The sequence below is a fragment of the Dermacentor andersoni genome, chromosome 6, assembly GCF_023375885.2.
Source record: "Dermacentor andersoni chromosome 6, qqDerAnde1_hic_scaffold, whole genome shotgun sequence".
NCBI lineage: Eukaryota > Metazoa > Arthropoda > Arachnida > Ixodida > Ixodidae > Dermacentor > Dermacentor andersoni.
The window spans coordinates 7,991,032-8,009,402 of record NC_092819.1 but is presented as its reverse complement, the minus strand read 5'-3'; the positions used below and the strand labels follow the sequence as shown (position 1 = coordinate 8,009,402).

Here is an 18,371-nt window from a genome sequence, read left to right as displayed (position 1 = left end):
TGGGCTAAGACGGCACCTACGCCATGACCGCTGGCATCTGTACGTAATTCTATAGGGGCATCAGGGTCGAAGTGGGCGAGAATGGGTGGTGAGGTTAGAAGAGTGATGAGACGAGAGAAGGCGGCGGCTTCTGCAGTACCCCACGAGAATTGTACGCCTTTCTTCAAAAGATTAGTTAGGGGCCTAGCAATTGTCGCAAAATCTGGAACAAAACGACAAAAGTATGAGCACAGCCCTACAAAACTTCGAACATCTGCGGCTGTCTTCGGAACCGGAAACTCTCGGACAGCGCGAGTTTTGTCGGGGTCAGGCTGTACTCCAGAACTAGATGGCCCAGAAGAGTAATTTGTCTGTGGCCAAAACGACATTTGGATGAGTTAAGTTGCAGCTTCGCCTTTCGAAATACATCAAGTATAGTTGTGAGACGCTCAAGGTGAGTGTCGAACGTTGGCGAGAAGATGATGACGTCGTTGAGGTAGCAGAGGCATGTGGACCATTTGAAACCTTGGAGCAAGGAGTCCATCATACGCTCAAAGGTGGCAGGGGTGTTGCATAATCCAAACGGCATTACTTTAAATTGGTATAGGCCATCAGGTGTGATGAACGCGGTTTTTTCTTTCTCCATATCGTCAACAGCAATCTGCCAATATCCCGAACGAAGATCAATAGACGAGAAATATCTGGAACCGTGCAGGCAATCAAGGGCGTCGTCTATACGTGGGAGCGGGTAGACGTCCTTTTTTGTAATGCTGTTCAGGTGACGGTAATCAACACAGAAGCGCCACGTGCCGTCCTTCTTCTTAACCAACACCACAGGTGACGCCCAGGGACTCGATGAAGGCTCAATGATGTTTTTATCGAGCATTTTGTTCACTTCATTTTGAATTACTCGGCGTTCCGACACAGAAACTCGATACGGTCGTCGGTGAATAGGCACAGCATCGCCAGTAAGAATGCGATGCTTGACCGCGAGCGTCTGGCCTAAAGGGCGATCGTCAAAGTCGAAAATATCGCGGTAGGACGATAGTACTTCGCAAAGGTCTTCAGCCTGCGTAGAGGACAGGTCCGTCGCAACCATTTTCTTTATGTTGGGATCGACGCCCGAGGCTGGCGCGATGGGCATGCTAAGGTCGCGAGAACCATCGGTCGATAACGCTGCCACGTATTGGTCGCCGAGACAATCAATGGTGGCAAGGCAAATACCTTGCGGTAGAATTTGCTTTGCCAATCCAAAGTTACTGACAGGCATGCAAGTGTGGTTCGCAGTAATAGTAACTATACTGTGAGGCACGGTGACGTCATACTGGATTGGGATGTCGGGCAGAGGAGTGACGAGGTACTCGCCATCAGGAACTGGTGGGAAAGACAACAGTTCAATGTAGGCTATGGACTTTGGCGGCAGGCGAAGAAAGCCGGTGGAGCGTAAGCGGCAGTGGGGTGCGTCAGAAGGTTCTGCGAGCATCGGCAACTCGAGGCGAAGGGTACTGGAAGAGCAGTCAATTAGGGCAGAATGGGCGGAGAGAAAATCGAGGCCGAGAATAAGGTCGTGGGGGCAATGAGCAATTACGGTGAAGAGTACAGGAATGTGGCGGCTGGCGATGCTGACACGTGCCGTACACATGCCGATGATAGGCACAGTACTGCCATCCGCAACGCGGACGACGCGTGCCGACGCTGGGGTGAGGAGCTTGTTCAGTCGTCGTCGGAAGGCAGCACTCATAATAGAAAGATGTGCTCCTGTATCGATGAGTGCCGTGACAGGATAGCCGTCAACGTCAACGTCAAGAAGGTTTTGGTTAGTAGGTAACGTGAGCAGAGGATTTGAGGGCAGGGTCGACAACGCAGCTTCACCTCCAGAAGCTGCAGTGCCTAGTTTTCCGGCTGGGTGCGGGAGGAGATAGGCGGCGAAGAAAAGCGGCGGGGTTGGGCCGAACGAGACTGGTGGCGTCGAGGTGAGGGCGAGCGGCTGTAGCGAAGGTTCGGAGCAGGGACATCAGCAGTAGTAGGTTCATGGCGGGTGCCATAGGGTACAGAAGGTCCAAAGGTGCGGGAATAAGTGGGGGCGTAAGTCCGAGGAGGTGGTGGCCATCGGTTGCGGCAGTGACGGGCGACGTGGCCGACGCGACAGCAGTGGAAGCAGATTGGCCTGTCATCAGGTGTACGCCATTCGGATGGGTTGCGGCGAGATGTGGCAGAAAAGGACTGCCGGGGACGAGGAGGGCCGCTAGATAACTGGGGAACGCTGGGTCGAGACGTGGAACACACGGTGTTCAGACCCATGTTTTCAAATTCCTGTCTGACGACAGCCTGAATCATCGCCATGGTGGTTGCTGGCGGATCGGGATGCGGCGAGGAGAAGGCTGGCAAAGAGGCGGCCTCGAGTTCGCGGCGAACAATGCGGGTGACGTCGTCACAGGTGGTGGTCTGACGAGGTCGACCCTCACATGTCGACGTAGCAGCAGTGTTGGGTAGGCGCGCAATGTGGTTTGAGATACGGCGGCTCTTAGCCTGTTCAAGGCGACGGCATTCTTTTATAATGGCGTCGATAGTCGACACGTTGCCGAAAACAAGCAAATTGAAAGCGTCGTCGGCGATGCCTTTTAGCACATGTGCCACTTTATCTCCTTCGGACATATGATCGTCAGCTTTACAGCATAGAGCCAAGACGTCGAGGATGTAGGAAACGTATGGCTCTGTAGGTGACTGAACACGAGACGCAAGAGCCTTTCTCGCGGCAGCCTTGCGCCCAATGGGGTCGCCGAACAGTTCCCGCAGTTTTTCTTTGAAACTGTCCCAACTGGTTATTTCGTCATCATGTGTTTGGTGCCACACGCGTGGGGTGCCGCCGAGATAAAAGATAACATTGGCGAGCATAATCGTTGGGTCCCACCTGTTATTAGCGCTGGCATGTTCGTAGAGCTTGATCCAGTCGTCGACATCCTGTCCCTCCAGGCCAGAGAACACACCTGGGTCACGATGTGGGGCAACCGTGACGACTGGAGCGGTCGGACAAGCCGAAGCCGTTGCGGAGGCGGGTACGTCACCGGGAGGCGTGGTGACAAGCTCGGTGTGCCGACCACTTCGGAGTTCCGTGGTGAGGACGGGGATCGCTGACCTCCACCAGAAATGTTACGTGTGGAAAGACACAGACGAGAGATGCTATTTACAGGCTATTTACACTGGAGCCAGGCAGCCAGGCTGACACTCGCTCGTGCCGAGGGCACCGACCAACTTCTTCGTCGTTCTCGCGGCGGCTCGTCTCTCGCGGAATGATATCGTAATAATATTGACTTTTACCAAGCTGCTCCAAAATGTGTATTGCCGCCTGCAGTAGTGGGGTCATTGCAAAAGAAGAGGCAGGAAGGACAAGAAGGAAGAAGTGTGCGTGCAATCCCCACCCGCTTGATAGCCTGATCCTGTTGCCGTTGTTATTCAGAAGCCAGCTGTCCACATTAAACATTGCCAGTCCTCTTTGTAGACACGTGACAAACTGGTGGAGGTGCGGGGTATTTCTCACTCATGCCGCAGACCCCCCCCTCCTGGGAGCGGAACCACCATCCCAGTGCTAATAGACACTTCCGTCCATCAGGCCAGCCGCAGGATCAGGGGACTGCCTCCAGAAGACAACACAGCGATCCCAACCACCTTAGCTGACACGGATAGCGCGATGGCGACCCGATACATGCTTCAGAACCCACGAGTTCCAAAGACGTTCCATGGCAACGTGTAGTCCTTTCTGGAATATTTGAGCAACATCTTCATGGCCTGCGGAATGTGCTACAAGTGATCCGATTGGCTGATCTCATGCAGAAAAGTGCCACTTTGGCTATGAAGAGCTCAAGTTTCTCGGACACATCGTAAGTGCTAGAGGAGTCCAACCTGATCCCGGCAAGCTTGCCGCAATAACAGTTTTTCCTCCTCTGGCCGACAAGAAAGCCGTGCGACGTCTCCTATGATTGTGTGCGTATTATCGCCGTTTCATTGAAAACTTCTCACAGATAGCGGAGCCCCTGACTCGCCTTACAAGAGATGACTCGCCATTTGCCTGGACGAATGAGCAACAGGCCGCCTTCGCTGAACTATGACAACACATGCAGTCAGCACCCATGCTGGCACATTTTGACGACGACGCCAACACCGAGGTACATACTGACGCCAGTAACATCGATCTTAACGCAGCACTCCTCCAACGTCAAGACTGCGATGAAAGAGTAATAGCTTATGCTAGCCGCTCGCAGTCCCGTGCCGAGGCGAACTACTATACCACAGAAAAAGAGTGTCTCGCGGTTGTGTGGGCGATCACGAAGTTTCACCCTTATCTCTATGGCAGTCCTTTCAAAGTGGTGACAGACCAACATACCCTATGTTGGTTGACAAACATACGCGATCCTTCAGGACGACTGGCAAGGAGGAGCTTGCGGCTGCAGGAATTTGACATCACTATCATTTACAAGTCTGGCCGCAAGCACAAAGACGCTGACGCACTGCCAAGTGCACCCGCCGAATCTGTCAGTCGAGAGTCCGAGAACGATCACGGCTTCCTGCGCGTCATTACTGCATCGAACTTGATAAGGCGGCAGCGTGACGACACTAAAATTCGACCTATTATGGACCACTTAGAGGGCCAGCCAATAGCCATTCCACTCCATCTATGTTGCGTATTGACGTCCTTCTGTCTGTGAGACAATGTGCTTTACAAGAAAAACGCCCGTTCAAATGACCGAGCCTACCTCGTGGTGGTTCCAAAAGACTTGCGGGACGACATTCTTTTCGTTTGCCATGATGAGCCTGCATCTGGCCGCTTAGGCCCCTCACAAATGCTTGCCAGAGTACGCAAGACGTATTACTGGCCCAGGCTTTCGGCAAGCATCAAACAGTATGATACAAAGTGCTGCGGCGCATGAGTGATGTGAACTGTGAAGTCATTCCAGACAGTGTGACTCAAACGCAGCATAGACAACAGCCTAGCCCTGACATCACTGTTCACATTGTATGCATGAGACAATGTGTTGCGCATTTGCGATTATTTTTTTCTTTATTTATTCATTTTTTATATTTGCGCTCATATGTGCAGCTAATGCGGTTACCTCTCTGTTTCTTTAGGCTCTGCACATCATGCGTCACCTTTGCTGTACTTGTGTCTTTCCTGTGGCTGTCACTGTGTTCTTTGTGCCAGCATCTGCCTTGACCACATTTTTGTTTCCCTTACTCCGCGTCTTTACCATCGAGCCAATTTTCTTTTCGAGGAAGGGGGGAAATGCCGTCTGCAATAGTGGGGATGGTGCAAAAGAAGAGGCAGGAAGGACAAGAAGGAAGAAGTGCGCGTGCTACCCCTGCCCACTCGATAGCCTGGTCCCGCCGCCGTTGTTTTTCAGAAGCCAGCTGTCCTCATTAAACGTTGCCAGTCTTCTTTGGAGACCTGTGACAGTATTTGCTGCTCCCAGAGCTGCTCCAAAACTTCCCTGGCCGCTTCCATCCCTGTGAGACCCATTCTTTGATCAACCTCTGCAGTTTACAGTTCTTTAAATGTTAAACATGCATTTGGAAGGGCTGCCATGTGGTGTATGGCTGGTTGTCAGGTAAAAACATGTGGGTTTAGATCTAACACCACAGCCATGTAAAAAAACCATGCACTGCTGTCATAGTCATTGCCTTGTGCACATGCATACAAAACGTGGTTTGTATAAGTGTATTGCCTAGGGCAGGCAGTAAATCATTGAATTATTGCCTTGCAGTTATGAAAGCTCTGTCAGTAACAATTATTTCACTCGGCACATTAAACAGTTGGCAAACAGTGATACAAAGAGGGCCGAGAAATCTGTAAATGTGCATTATTGATTTTGCTCAGGAACACAACTTATCAATAATAGAAGGAAAGCTTCGACATATTTACTGGCACACTATAGGGTCTGCACATGTCAGCCACTGCTTCTAAAATCAGTATTCTGGCCAAAAGTGGCACAGTAAAACCTCTTTAATTTGACTCTCATTAATTTGGACTCGTCCATAGGTCCCGGCAAGTGTATGCATCTTCTAAGGGAATCATACTCTCATTAAATTCAGGCAACTCTCTGAGATTGGCGAGCGTGGAATACGGTAATTGTTCAATGCAAAAGAACAAGAGTGCCCTACCAAAATGAGGTGGCAGAGTCCGTATCGCCATACTCATGAGCAGAAACCGTATGTGAACAATGGGGATGCCAGAACGCGATGTGCCTATCTGTGCCTTTATAGCCTTTATTCTTGCGTTTACTACCATGACTAACAGTGCATTGGCCACCTGCCTTCATAGCTTCATAGTTGCCATTCGTGATGTTGTTGATAGCGACCACGGTTTCGTCCACAGCGGCTGGAACATGCAGGCGTTTTGTTTTGATTCTATGCGTGCGTCGACCGCATACATTCAGAACTGCGCGGTCACTGCCATCACTGTAGATGATGCACATTTCTGATTTAAGTGTCTTCCAGCCTGCACAGATGCTAACTAGCCCACAAGACTTCCTTTTTAAACTTCATTCTGGTAGCTCACAACCGTGTGTGCTCTGAAGAATCCTTAAAGGGACACTAAAGGTTACTATTAAGTCAACGTGGACTGTTGAAATACCATCCCAGAAACTTTAAAGCGCTTGTTTCGTGCGAATAAGAGACTTATTTTAAGAGAAACTGCGTTCTGAAGCATCCGCCTACCTCTAGTGCAGTTCAAATCGCCCACCCTCCGATCGAGGAGTGGTGATGCCACGGTCTCATAGTGACTTGCGCCGTCGGCGAGTAAAACGGCACCCGCAGACGGCGCTATGGCTTTTCTGCACAAAATGCAAACGCGCGGCCAGAAACAGAGCCAAGACAGAGCCGACAGCAGCGCGAAAGCGGAACTATGGTGGCTAGCGGAAGGGAAAGCGTGGGACGATAAGCTGGTTCTTTATTTTATGGCACCAGCTTCTACGCTTGTTGCAATGGACGACCCTGACAACGACACGTAGGCTCACGATGCTGGGGTCGACTTCAGTGATTTAAGCACTGATCAACGAGACTTGCTGCTAAGGGCTCGCGCTGCCGTCGTCGTTGCGTACTACTACGACGGCGTCCTGCTTTGAAAGGCACTCCACAAGACTTCAGTAAGTCGGCGTTGAACTCGTAATCCTTCGGACGAAAGTGCTGCGAGCGCACTACCTGATTTCTCGGCTCTTTGCCAGCGCACTGTGGCAGAGGTACGACACTTAACCACTTCGAACGGAGAGGTTCACGCGTTGGAACACAGTGATAAGTAATGTTGGATTCGCCGCTGCAAGTTCGACGGACCGTTCGCGCATCCCACGACATCACATGGACGTGGCATTCTCGCTGCTTGTTCCAAATGCCAGAGTCGCAAGCCAGCAGGACCACCGCAGCACGACGCGATAACGAAACAACTGAAACTCCAAAGCGTGAGAGACGCAATGTCGAGCGCGCAGAGTCGAGCGAAAACGAAACCTTTCGATCACTCGTACTACTCAAGGCTAATGTCAATTTTTTTTTGCTTAGAATCGAATAGAAGTAGACAAGTAGCATTTTCTACCGTCTTATAATCCAATGAAATTATCTTTTTAATACGAGTAGTTGATTACCAGTGACATAAATTATGATGAGGAGTGCCTTCGTCATCGGGCTAGTACCGGAATGTCGCTGGGGAGTCTCAAATCGTGTCACGCATTTACCTCAATTTCTTGGTTACTAAAGCTCTGTTTGCGATTATATTGACGCCTTAGACGTTCTAGAGTGTTGCTTTATCACTTTAACTTGACTTCATAGTAACCTTTAGTGTCCCTTCAAGATGTGAACAAACTGTTGCATTTGTTCCTAATGCTTTGTTTGCACTTTTAATAAGCTGTGCGTCATAATTTGCTGTGTAATGGAGAGTTTTTGGGACAACCATGCAAGCAGCTCATTGCCACCAACTGCTGTCGGCTCAGTGCTGAGCAGGTGCTGAAGGTGATGCTAGGCCTAACCTGCCTCACTTCACATGAGGTGCTTAAAAAGCAGCCACCAACAATGGTAAAATGCATAATTTTGAGGGTGCTTTATTTTTTATCACATCCATTTCTACAAACAAGAAAATTTATTACTGTTTGCAGCGCCCATGCTGCGAAATATGTGATGCTGTAGATCCATTTCACATGTGCACTCTAAGGAAAGTTTGCAGCCTTTTTGGTTTAACTTCTCCCCAAACAATAAGTGTCATCTACCTTGAGTGCTTTTCCTTTCTTAGGCTGCATGCCTGGTACTTCCAGGTCACTATCAAGATGCACTATCAACATGACACATTATTATTGACAGGAAAGTAGCAAGTGCATATTTAAAAAAAAAAAGGAAACGCAAGCACTATAGATAACAATTATTGTTTATGCCCAATGGGTGTAAACCTTCTTTAGTGTAGTGCATCTGTGGCAGAGTTCAGGCTCAGAGGTAAACTTTCTTTGTATCACAGGTCTCGTTCGTGCTTGAGGTTTGACAGTGGTTGTCACTTGTCCTGAAATTAAAAATTAAGACGTCACTTTATTCCTCCAGGATAGTTTTGTGTAAAAAATAAACTTTAGCCAATGTTTTTGTTATTGGCAATGGCGGCAGACCAGCCGGCCGGGAGCTGGCCACAATGACAGAAATATTGATACATGCATATTGCATGTTTCTTGTGGCCGATGCACGCGGGCGCCCAGACAAAGACGACAAGCGCTCTCTGGCTCTCGAGCTGTCGGCTGAACTGGCCAGCGCTGCAGTTACGTTTTGTAAATATACTTTGTAAATAGTCTCCAGTCTTAATCCTTTGTTTGCGTAACATTTTGGTGGAGGGTGCCGTTCCCCGTTGTCGCCACGGAGCTCCGCAGTGGCCACACCGTCCTGCTTTCCGCCATGGCTCCCGGTGACAACACCTCGTCTCCTTCTACTCCTGCGACCCCGACAACAACGTACTATACGGTTACCAATCCCCACGATCCTGGCATATTCTCCAGCCAAGATAATGTCGACGTTGAGGACTGGCTCAACCTGTATGAGCGTGTTAGCCAAAACAACCGCTGGGACCCTACCATTATGCTAGCCAATGTCCTATTCTACTTGAGCGGAACTCCTCGTGTCTGGTTTCGGACACACGAGGACGAGATCTCTAGCTGGGATGCTCTCAAGGAGAAGCACATCGACCTCTTTGGAAATCCCACCGGTCGGCAGCTGGCTGCTAGAAAAGAGCTTGCTACCCGAGTTCAGTCTTCTACTGAATCGTATGTCTCATACATACAAGATGTGCTCGCTCTTTGCCGGAAAGTCAACGAGAAAATGGCCGAGGTTGACAAAGTCTGTCACATACTCAAAGGGATCACAGACGACGCCTTCAGCTTCTTGGTCTTCAACAATGTGTCCACCATCGACGTCATTGTCAAGGAATGCCGCCGCTTTGAGCTCGCCAAAAGCCGCCGTGTCATTCCACAGTTCTCCCGGCTCCCTAACACGGCTGCGACTCTGTCTTGCGTTGACCTTGCCGCTTCACCACCCTTAAGTGTGCACGTCACACGTATTGTTCGCTGCGAACTCGAGGCTACAAGTCCTGCGTCGTTCCATTCACGCCCTCTTGAACCCACCATTGACCAACCAGCCCCAGCGATATCTCTCATTCAGGCAGTTGTACGGCAAGAATTTGCAAACCTAGGTTTTTCTGCTGCCTGCTCGGTCTCCCGACCTGACGCCTGACTGTGTTTTTGCCTGTTTTTTGACACCTTTTTTTTACCTTCAGGAAACTCTTGACATTGTCATATTGAAGTAATTAGGTGCAATTTAGCACTCCCGAATTTATGCACACACCCAAACATGCACACACTCCAGAACACCTCCCACACACAGCGCTTACTACCAGCTGTTTATTCATGGGAATAAATTAAAATGTTTGCCATTGTGCTGCGAGGTAGAGTTATTATGCTCTAGTGTGAGAAAACAGCCACTTTTAGACTGCCAGCGTCCCAAAAACGATGACGGCAAGGCTCCGTGCCGCTAGTGGGTTTGTACTGTTACCACTGAAATTTTCTTATTTTACTTTTGATTCTTCCATTGTTTTTGCGATCACTTCTGGGTTCCTGTAATCAAACACTAGATGGCGATACATCCAATGTTCCAACTTTTCGCAACATGCCGTGGCCCTAATTTGGATAGAACAAACTTCTGATATAGTGGACTTTTTTTGCTGGATTATTACAGTCTGTTGTAACAAGCATTGAATTTATGAGGATGTAAATATTGCTTTATGTTAATGATGAAAGGTTGTTCATTATTTGAAGATATCCTATATTCAGTTTGGTTAGTTTCTGACATTCAATTAGGTCTAATAAGTGAATATTTGTACCCCTCTAGGTATTTCCGTGCCTTTAATCAGACATATTGAGCAGGAGCGCTTGACGGACATAAGAGCATATACACATTCACTACTTTAATGGAACAAAGGCACAGTAAGCACAGTAAGGTTATTTTCTGGGCAAGTTGGCTCATATTGGTAGGTGGTAAGGATTGGCGTATAAACACGAAGAAGACATTAATTGTTAGCAGTAAGTCCAGTGCTTGTCCAGTCCAGTTATTCTTTGTGTTCATGTTTATTTGATGGTTCCTTCCACCCACCAATAGCATGTACATCTGCAATCACCATCATTCAAGAATCATGATGCGCCTTATGAAATTGCAACAGAAAATGTTTCAGACATATTGTGTCCATGAAATATCAGGTGCACAAGAGCACAAAATTTCAACTTAGCGTGGCAGTCTAAAAAAACTTATTTGTCAATAGAGTTATCTAGAGATCATGTGTCAGCACTCAAGGGAACGCTGACACAGGATTCGTCGACCTGTATAATCTCTTTGGCTTGGATTACATCCCAGGCAAAGCGATCCTAGTGGCGGGTGCATGTGAACGATGGAACGGGTGCATGTGAACGATGTATGCCTGACTCGAACTATGATCACACGTCGTCACCTTGTCATATCTTATATGTAACCCCCCCCCCCCCCCCCCCCGCACCATATCTCCTTGTATATAAGCGCGTTCTTTAACAGTATTAAACAGTTGGTAGTTTGCGCTACGTCCGTCCACGTCCTGTCCTTCCTTAATATCGTGTTTGTAAAACTGAGCGCAATATAACCATGGTATAGGTTAGACTAAGAAATGTTTCGAATGTCTGGTTTCCAAACCTTTTATTTGAACCGGTCTGATAGGTGTGGCGGGGGTGTATTACAGCTTGTATCTGATCAAATTTCATGTAGCATGCTTCCAGCTTACTCTGCATTGACAACAGATTACGAAGTGTTAAGTCTAGAATCGCACAAGTGTGTTTTCACTGTTGTGAATTGTCCCCCTATCAGCGACATTGATAATATTTTTGTGTTTTTTGAAGGATTGTTGTGCTTTATCAGCACAAATCACTTGCAACTTGTCATTGGCGGGGATTTCAATATTAATCTTCTAGTAAACACGCCGAAGTCGCAAAGATTGCAGATTATTCTTGATTCTTTCTGCTGCAGAAATGTAATTATGGCACCCGCACGAATTTGTACCAATTGCAAAAGCTTGCTTGTTTTGTTTATCACAAATAGCTCAGACGTATATGTGCAGTCTGGTGTAATTGAAGGAAACATAGGAGATCACTCGCCCATGTACATGATATATAAGGTTAATCACGCATTTTGGAAGCGTCATCGTTCTGAGCCACTTCAGATTCAAGCAATTAATCCGAAAACACTAGAAAAATTTCGCACGGAAATAAAAAAAATTAACTTCAGCTCTGTACTTGACTGCACAGATGCAAATGAAGCGTATAATATATTTATCCATACACTTTTAAAAGTTTATGAAGTTTGTTTCCCCTTCAGAAAAATTTAAAAATCGAGAAAGATTCGGAAACCATGGCTTACTGATGAATGCCTCAGAATTATCCGCGAAAAAAATTCTTTGTACGCAAAGTTTCTTAAGACTCGGGATCCTGCGGACTTCACTTCCTTTAAACAATGCAGAAGCTGTTTAAATAAATTGAGAAATGCCAAGAACAGACATTTTGAAAACGTTTTTAATAGAGCGGGAACTAGGAGCGATGTCGTTTGGCGTGAAGTAAATAAACTTCTACTGCCGGAATCTCATAATAAGCAGGAATTAGAGCTGGCAATTGATAACAAAGCAATTAGTGGTGAAGAATTAGCTGACAAATTTAACAAACGCTTTACGGCTTTAACCCCAAGCACGTGTAATATAAATGCGACTTCCTTTCTGGGTACTCCCAATGCTTACACACCTTTTTTTGAACCTGCTACACCAGGAGAAGTATACTCGATCTTTATGTCCTTAAAAAACAGCACATCACGCGATATAGATGAATTGCAGATTAAACCCATTAAATTTTTTGTGCTTGATGTTTTGTTACATGTGCTTACTCACATTTTTCACATTTCCTTATTAAACGGCGTCTTCCCTGAGAAAATGCAACAAGCGAAGGTGATTGTTACATTTAAGTCCGGAAACAAAAACGAGTTAACGAATTATAGGCCAATATCTATACTTCCTGTAATTTCGAAGGGTCTTGAAAAGATCATTAGCGTGATAATTAAGTCATTTTGTGATAAACATAGCATCCTAACAGATATGCAGTTTGGTTTCCGGCAGGGAATGTCTACAGAGCTTGCCTTGCTGACGCAAAAGGAAATAATTTTAAATAATTTTGAGAACAAAATGTGAACTCTAGGTGTATTCGTTAACTTTTCCAAGGCTTTCGATTCGGTTAACTATAAAGCCCTAGCTTCAAAATTAAACCATTATGGCTTTCACAGGATTCCCCTTAAACTTTTGAAATCATATCTTGAGCACAGAAGGCAGTGCGTCACAATTGGATCAAATCTTTCGTCAGCAAGACAACTAACACAAAGGCGTTCCACAAGGAAGTGTACTCGGACCGATTTTATTTAACATTTATATTAATGACATAACGAATATTAGTGAGCATGCACAAATCATAGTCTATGCGGACAATACTAGCCTTTTTTTTCAGATCACTTGATATTGCACAACTTACAAATATGGCAAAAGGCAAATATTGCAAACTTATTGCAAAAGTGGAGTAATCTAAACTCATTAGCAATTAATGCGAATAAAACTAAGGCAGTGTTGTTTACGCCACCACAAGAACAAGTAAACTGCAATACTGTTCTTTACCTCGGCACAGAAAGGATAGAATTAGTTGATAATGTCAAAACGTTAGGTGTAATTTTTAACGAACATTTAATTTGGGATACACACGTTGAGCGTATTATGTCCACTTTGGCGAGAGCATGTGGAATAATCTGTCGATTACGACACATACTACCCTCTGAGGTAAAACTGATGTTATATAACAGTCTCTTCCTTTCACATGTTAACTATTGTAATCTAGTGTGGGGTACGACATCGCAAGCAAACATACGAAGCTTAAAAACATTACAAAATAAAACTGTCCGACATGTTGTCAACGCACCGTTTGATGCACATACACTCGAGATGTTTCGTGCTCTTAATGTGCTTCCTATTGAATATTTTTATGATTATAACCTAGTGTTAAAATTGAAAAGATATTTTCGCTGTAACACTAACATTTCCATAAACTTGTGCAACTTACTCATATCAAGGGAAACAATATATCAAATCAGAAAACAGAGCCAGTGGGTGTTACCTTTCACAAGAATTAATTATGGTTTCAAGGGATTTAAGTACCAGGTGCCGAGAATATTAAATGTGATACATGCTTCCCATATCGAACTAAATGCTATTACGAGAAAGGCACTGAAATTAAATTTAATTAATAATGGTCAAATTTTATAAGTGATAACACTGCAATTTTTTATTTTTTATTTATTTTATATTCATGATATTTTTTTAGCATGTTCCAAATCTTGCTTTTCCATCGTTCCACATTTCTTCTTTTTGTTCCGCTGAACATTGCCGTTAGAATGTACATTCTGAGTATAATTGTTGGTATTTTTAAAGTGTATTTTTTCAGGTGTTGCTTATCATTTGTCATGATCTTATTTCCTCCCTTTTTTCTGGCTACGAATGTATGCCTGCCTACATGTACAGATGCAAATATGTATAGATGCTGGGTTGGTGTTGATACACATGTGAATATATGTATATAGATGTTATAAATGTTCTGATGTGAATATCAATGTCTGTTTAATATGAAACTGTCTTGTACATATGTAACAGATTCTCTTTGTGAATATGCTGCAACTGTTCGTCAAAGACGGGACAGGAGCCCCGCTAAGCTGCGATTGTGCAGCTTTTTGTTCCTGCCCTTGCATTTTCTTTTGCTGTAAAAAGGAAAATGCGAAATAAAGTTGAAATTTCACTGAGCCAGCATGCAAAATAAAAAAAACAGATACTTTGAAATCTGTTATGTCTACTGGCGTACCAGTGCTGGAGCTTCGGTGTGAACTGGGAAAAAAGAAGGTAGAACTCTGACCCCCTATATTTTCTTCTAATAATCATCCTATTGTTACAAAATTAACAAAAACTGTTTTCAAAGAATACTTTATCAGTCTAAACTAATTTAGTGTTTCCCGTCATTGTCACTCTTAAATACAGCAGGGAAATCATGGTATTCCCATTGGACAGCAAAGCCACCCTTTAGGGGTGTAAATTTTGACATAAATGCTAACATGTGCACCACATTTTGTGCACATTCAGTATATTTTGTTTTGTGTCTTCTTCTGGCATATTTTTTTCCCAGGAGTGATGCATTTGGTGGCCTGCAACACCAGTCAAGCTTGCCCAATGTCACTGGGCAAGTGTTTAAAGGCACAGCCACCATATGCAGTTTCTCAGGCTGCTAGATGCCTCTTTCTTTCCTCAAGGTTTTTTTTTTTTTTTTTGTCCAAACACAACATAGAATAAATTTTTCAACTGTTGAACACCTGGCTTCTAGAGACTGAAACGGAAGTGGCCCAGCAGAAGCAGCTTAGAAATTAAATCTTTTGTCTGGGTGCATTTGGGACTCATTTTGTGGTACTAATAAATTAATTATCAGCATTATAGAGATTGTCCCGCATAACTTGAGCGAAAGTTTTAAAAATTAAAGGCACTTTAGACGCGAGTTGAACCGAATGCATAATTTTGGCACTGGGCCTAGAGTTACTCAGGCTATATTTTATTTTCCCCTTAACTAATGGATTAGTTATGTTTAATTAATCAACTTTTTAAGTATTGGCTGCAGACCCCAAGTGTGATACGCAAAGTTGTAGAGTACGTTGAGAAACCTCTCAATAAGCTGTTTCCAACACAATATATCTCACGTGGTCCGCATTCCAAAGAAGGCCCGTGAAATAGGAAAAAAATGCTGCGTTACGGGGTGACAGGCCGGAGTGCCTTTCATTTTTAAAACTTTGCCTCAAGTTATGTGGGACAACCTGTATAATTCCAAGCAGAAAAAAAGATGTAACATTGAAAGTAAATTTTTAATACCATTATGACTTAAAATAGTGCTGCTAAATGCAAAATGCAAAAATTGGGATGGCTAGCTCATTACTTTCTTATTACCTTCAGAGCTGTTGTTCCATGGACTTTTGCTCTTTTCTAGAACAGAGTGCAAGAGTTGCCACTTGGATTATTTTTTCACTCTGCCCACTCTGGACAGTTATTCACTTGCCAGAAATTTCCACAGTATTTGAGGTTACAGAATGATGTATCTGGAGTGCAAAAGGTCATATCAGCACATATCTTTAATTCTTGCTTCATTTTTATGCCTACCAGTCCTAAGTAAAAATGATGCGCTTGTTATTTTGGAAGTGCAATTCTAGCTGGGCCATTTAGTACTTACACCACCTCATTATCAGTTCAACAAAGAGAGTTGTGTTGTGTTTTTGGCAGGTCAGAGAAGGTTGCTGACTTGATTGGTCTGGACTCGCTGGGACCCCTGAAACCTGAAGCCTTGAACACTGGAAGCCAGGCTGTGGAGAACCTTCGCAATTCAGGTGACATCAATTCCAACCGCATTGTGCCAACCGGGAACTCTCTCATTGGCTTTGAGGAAGATAACAGGAATAACAGCGCCAAGACCCAAGAGATGCAGTTCACCGGTGAGGGCATTAATGACCAGCTCTTTCTTTTCAAATGTGGTGTTGTTGTGGAAGAGCAAAGCGGCACAATTCGAAATAAACACTGAGTGATGTAATTTATCTCTTATTTCAAACTAACGGCTGTAGCAAATAGGGTGTTTATGTTCCCCATCTTAAATGAACGCAAATGGGACTTTATTTGCAGTAGTGCTGTAGTGCTGCCTGCATGGTTTGCCCCTGTAGCTTTCCTGTCATTGCCACCGAAAGTTGTCCACGCGTATACTGCAACTTAATTTCGTGCTCTCCCATAGAGGAACCGTATTTTGTGATTTTGTTGTGCAACCAGATTTCACACCGTCATGGCTGGCTATCAGCACAGTTTGGTTAGATATTCTTGCCTCAACAAATTAACTCCGAACAACTCAATAACTTGCATGTAGTATTAGGCTTCTAGTGTGGTGCTTGTTGTCACAGTTCTTATCATTCCCTTCCCTGTGCAGATTTGCTCTCGTAAATGGATCAGTGCTGCAGATTCTGCCAGTCTTGAACGGTTGATCCCGCCCCCAAGCACCAAGCTTCCCACTGTTGTGCCATCATCAGCAGTCTCTGTGGGAGCTGGTTCACAGGCAACCTTCTTGTTTCTTCGTTCTTGTGTTCAGAACGTAGGAGCTTCAACAGTTGGTCGCGCTAAGAGGCAGGACATTGAGTCTCTTGGAAAAGCAGTAGTTGGCTTGTGTAGGTGACCTTGCAAAGCCATGCCTGCAAAAGCAGGCATCCTTAAAAGGTAGCTCTGGATTTGTCAACACCAACTGAGGAAAGAAAACTGTCAAGAGCATTTGGTTGTTAACATGCAATAGCATCAAATAGTCTGAAGCTTTGTTGTTTTTGATAACACTGGATTGCCTGTGGGATTTTCTAGGTTTTGAAGTTATTTATCATGCAGTGTGTGCATGGGCATCATGAGTGGTGCACCAAGAAAAAAGTGGGACAGCAGGACGTTTTGCTGGCATACTGAAGTGAGGAAAGCATCTTTCTTTTTCCCAGATGCAGACATCATGCTGCGCAAAGTATAGAGCATTGAACTGAAAGGCACTACATATTATTTAGGATATTCTAAGGTAACCAAGTTACTAATTGTTGGCAATGTGGTTTCTTGGCTGTACGGGATAATAATGGCATGTTGAAAGTGCTGTTTCTTTGGCACACACTGGTGCAGACATTGCAGCTGTTTCTCTGTAATGTTGGAAAATGTTGCTGGGCCATTGTCATTGCTGTCGGCTCAGCAGTGACTTACCAGACCAGGTGCATTTCGTGACTGTTTTGCTCCTCTCTGTGCTTCTCTCTGTTTTTTTTTTTTTTTAAGCAGTTGTTCGTTTGAATTCACACCAGTGCTCTTTCTATGAACAGAGGTGCCGTTAGCCCAGAAGATTCTCAGCATTTCAAAATGCCAGCGCAAGGACTGGGCGTTTTGTGCGATAGTCAACGAGATCTTCAAGCACCTACTACTACTTGTAATGAGGGCCACTTTTAGCGTTGTTGTCGTGCTTGCAAAGAAAGCCTCGTGGTCTCAAACATGTCTGTAAATATAAACGGCAAGTCTGTTGTCCTTTTTTTCCCCTTGCTTTTTCTTACTGATGAGAGTTCCCAGTCATCAATGCTGTGCCTCTATCTTTATTGTTTTTAGCATGAGAATTGGGATGTGCTCTCTTTACCATTTTTTTGTTTACCTGTTCTGTAAAAATGTAGGTAGCCACTTTGTCCTCTGTTGTTCTCTCTTTTATCTACCACACCTAACTTCTGTATGCTGTATAGTAAAATAAAATGAAGAACTAACAATGGTCCTCCTGCTGGTCTTTGTCAATTTTTTTACTTGGGTATTGCAATAAAAATGGGAAATAAAGGGCTGTCGGGTATAGGCTGACCATAAGATGCGCTAAAATGATTATTGAAGGCAAGAGAACATGACAGTGCTTATCCGGTACATGGGCTGACCTCTTGCCTTCCAAGCACTGTCTCTCACAGTTTTCATGTGATCAACATTATTACACTGCAGGTTATGGCAGAAGAAATCGAATGTCTGGCATGTGCTGATTCCTTGTGCTTTCGTATTGCTTGATCCAGTTTTGCATATCTTGGCAAATCAGGGAAGCTCTGAATCATGCTGAAAACTCGTTCGTGAAATAGTATTTGAAATGTGTAGTGTATAAATATAAATCTATGCTATGAATTATATATAGCAGAGATTTCCCAGGGAAATCTATGCCCAATACGCTCGTGAGAAGGGAGTTGTC

At 44.9% G+C, this 18,371-nt stretch overlaps 1 protein-coding gene across 18 annotated transcripts in view; it reads left to right on the top strand.

Moving 5' to 3' along the window:
* Window positions 1-17,921, top strand: part of LOC126521214 (uncharacterized) — a 145,635-nt gene extending 127,714 nt beyond the window's left edge. For all 18 annotated transcript variants that reach the window (XM_050169837.2, XM_050169833.2, XM_050169835.2 and 15 more), the window contains 2 exons: window positions 15,893-16,101; window positions 16,581-17,921. In XM_050169837.2, coding sequence (XP_050025794.1) covers window positions 15,893-16,101; window positions 16,581-16,594 — 223 coding nt within the window. In that variant the 3' untranslated portion in view covers window positions 16,595-17,921. The remainder of the gene's footprint in view (window positions 1-15,892; window positions 16,102-16,580) is intronic.
* The last annotated feature ends 450 nt before the right edge of the window (window positions 17,922-18,371 follow it).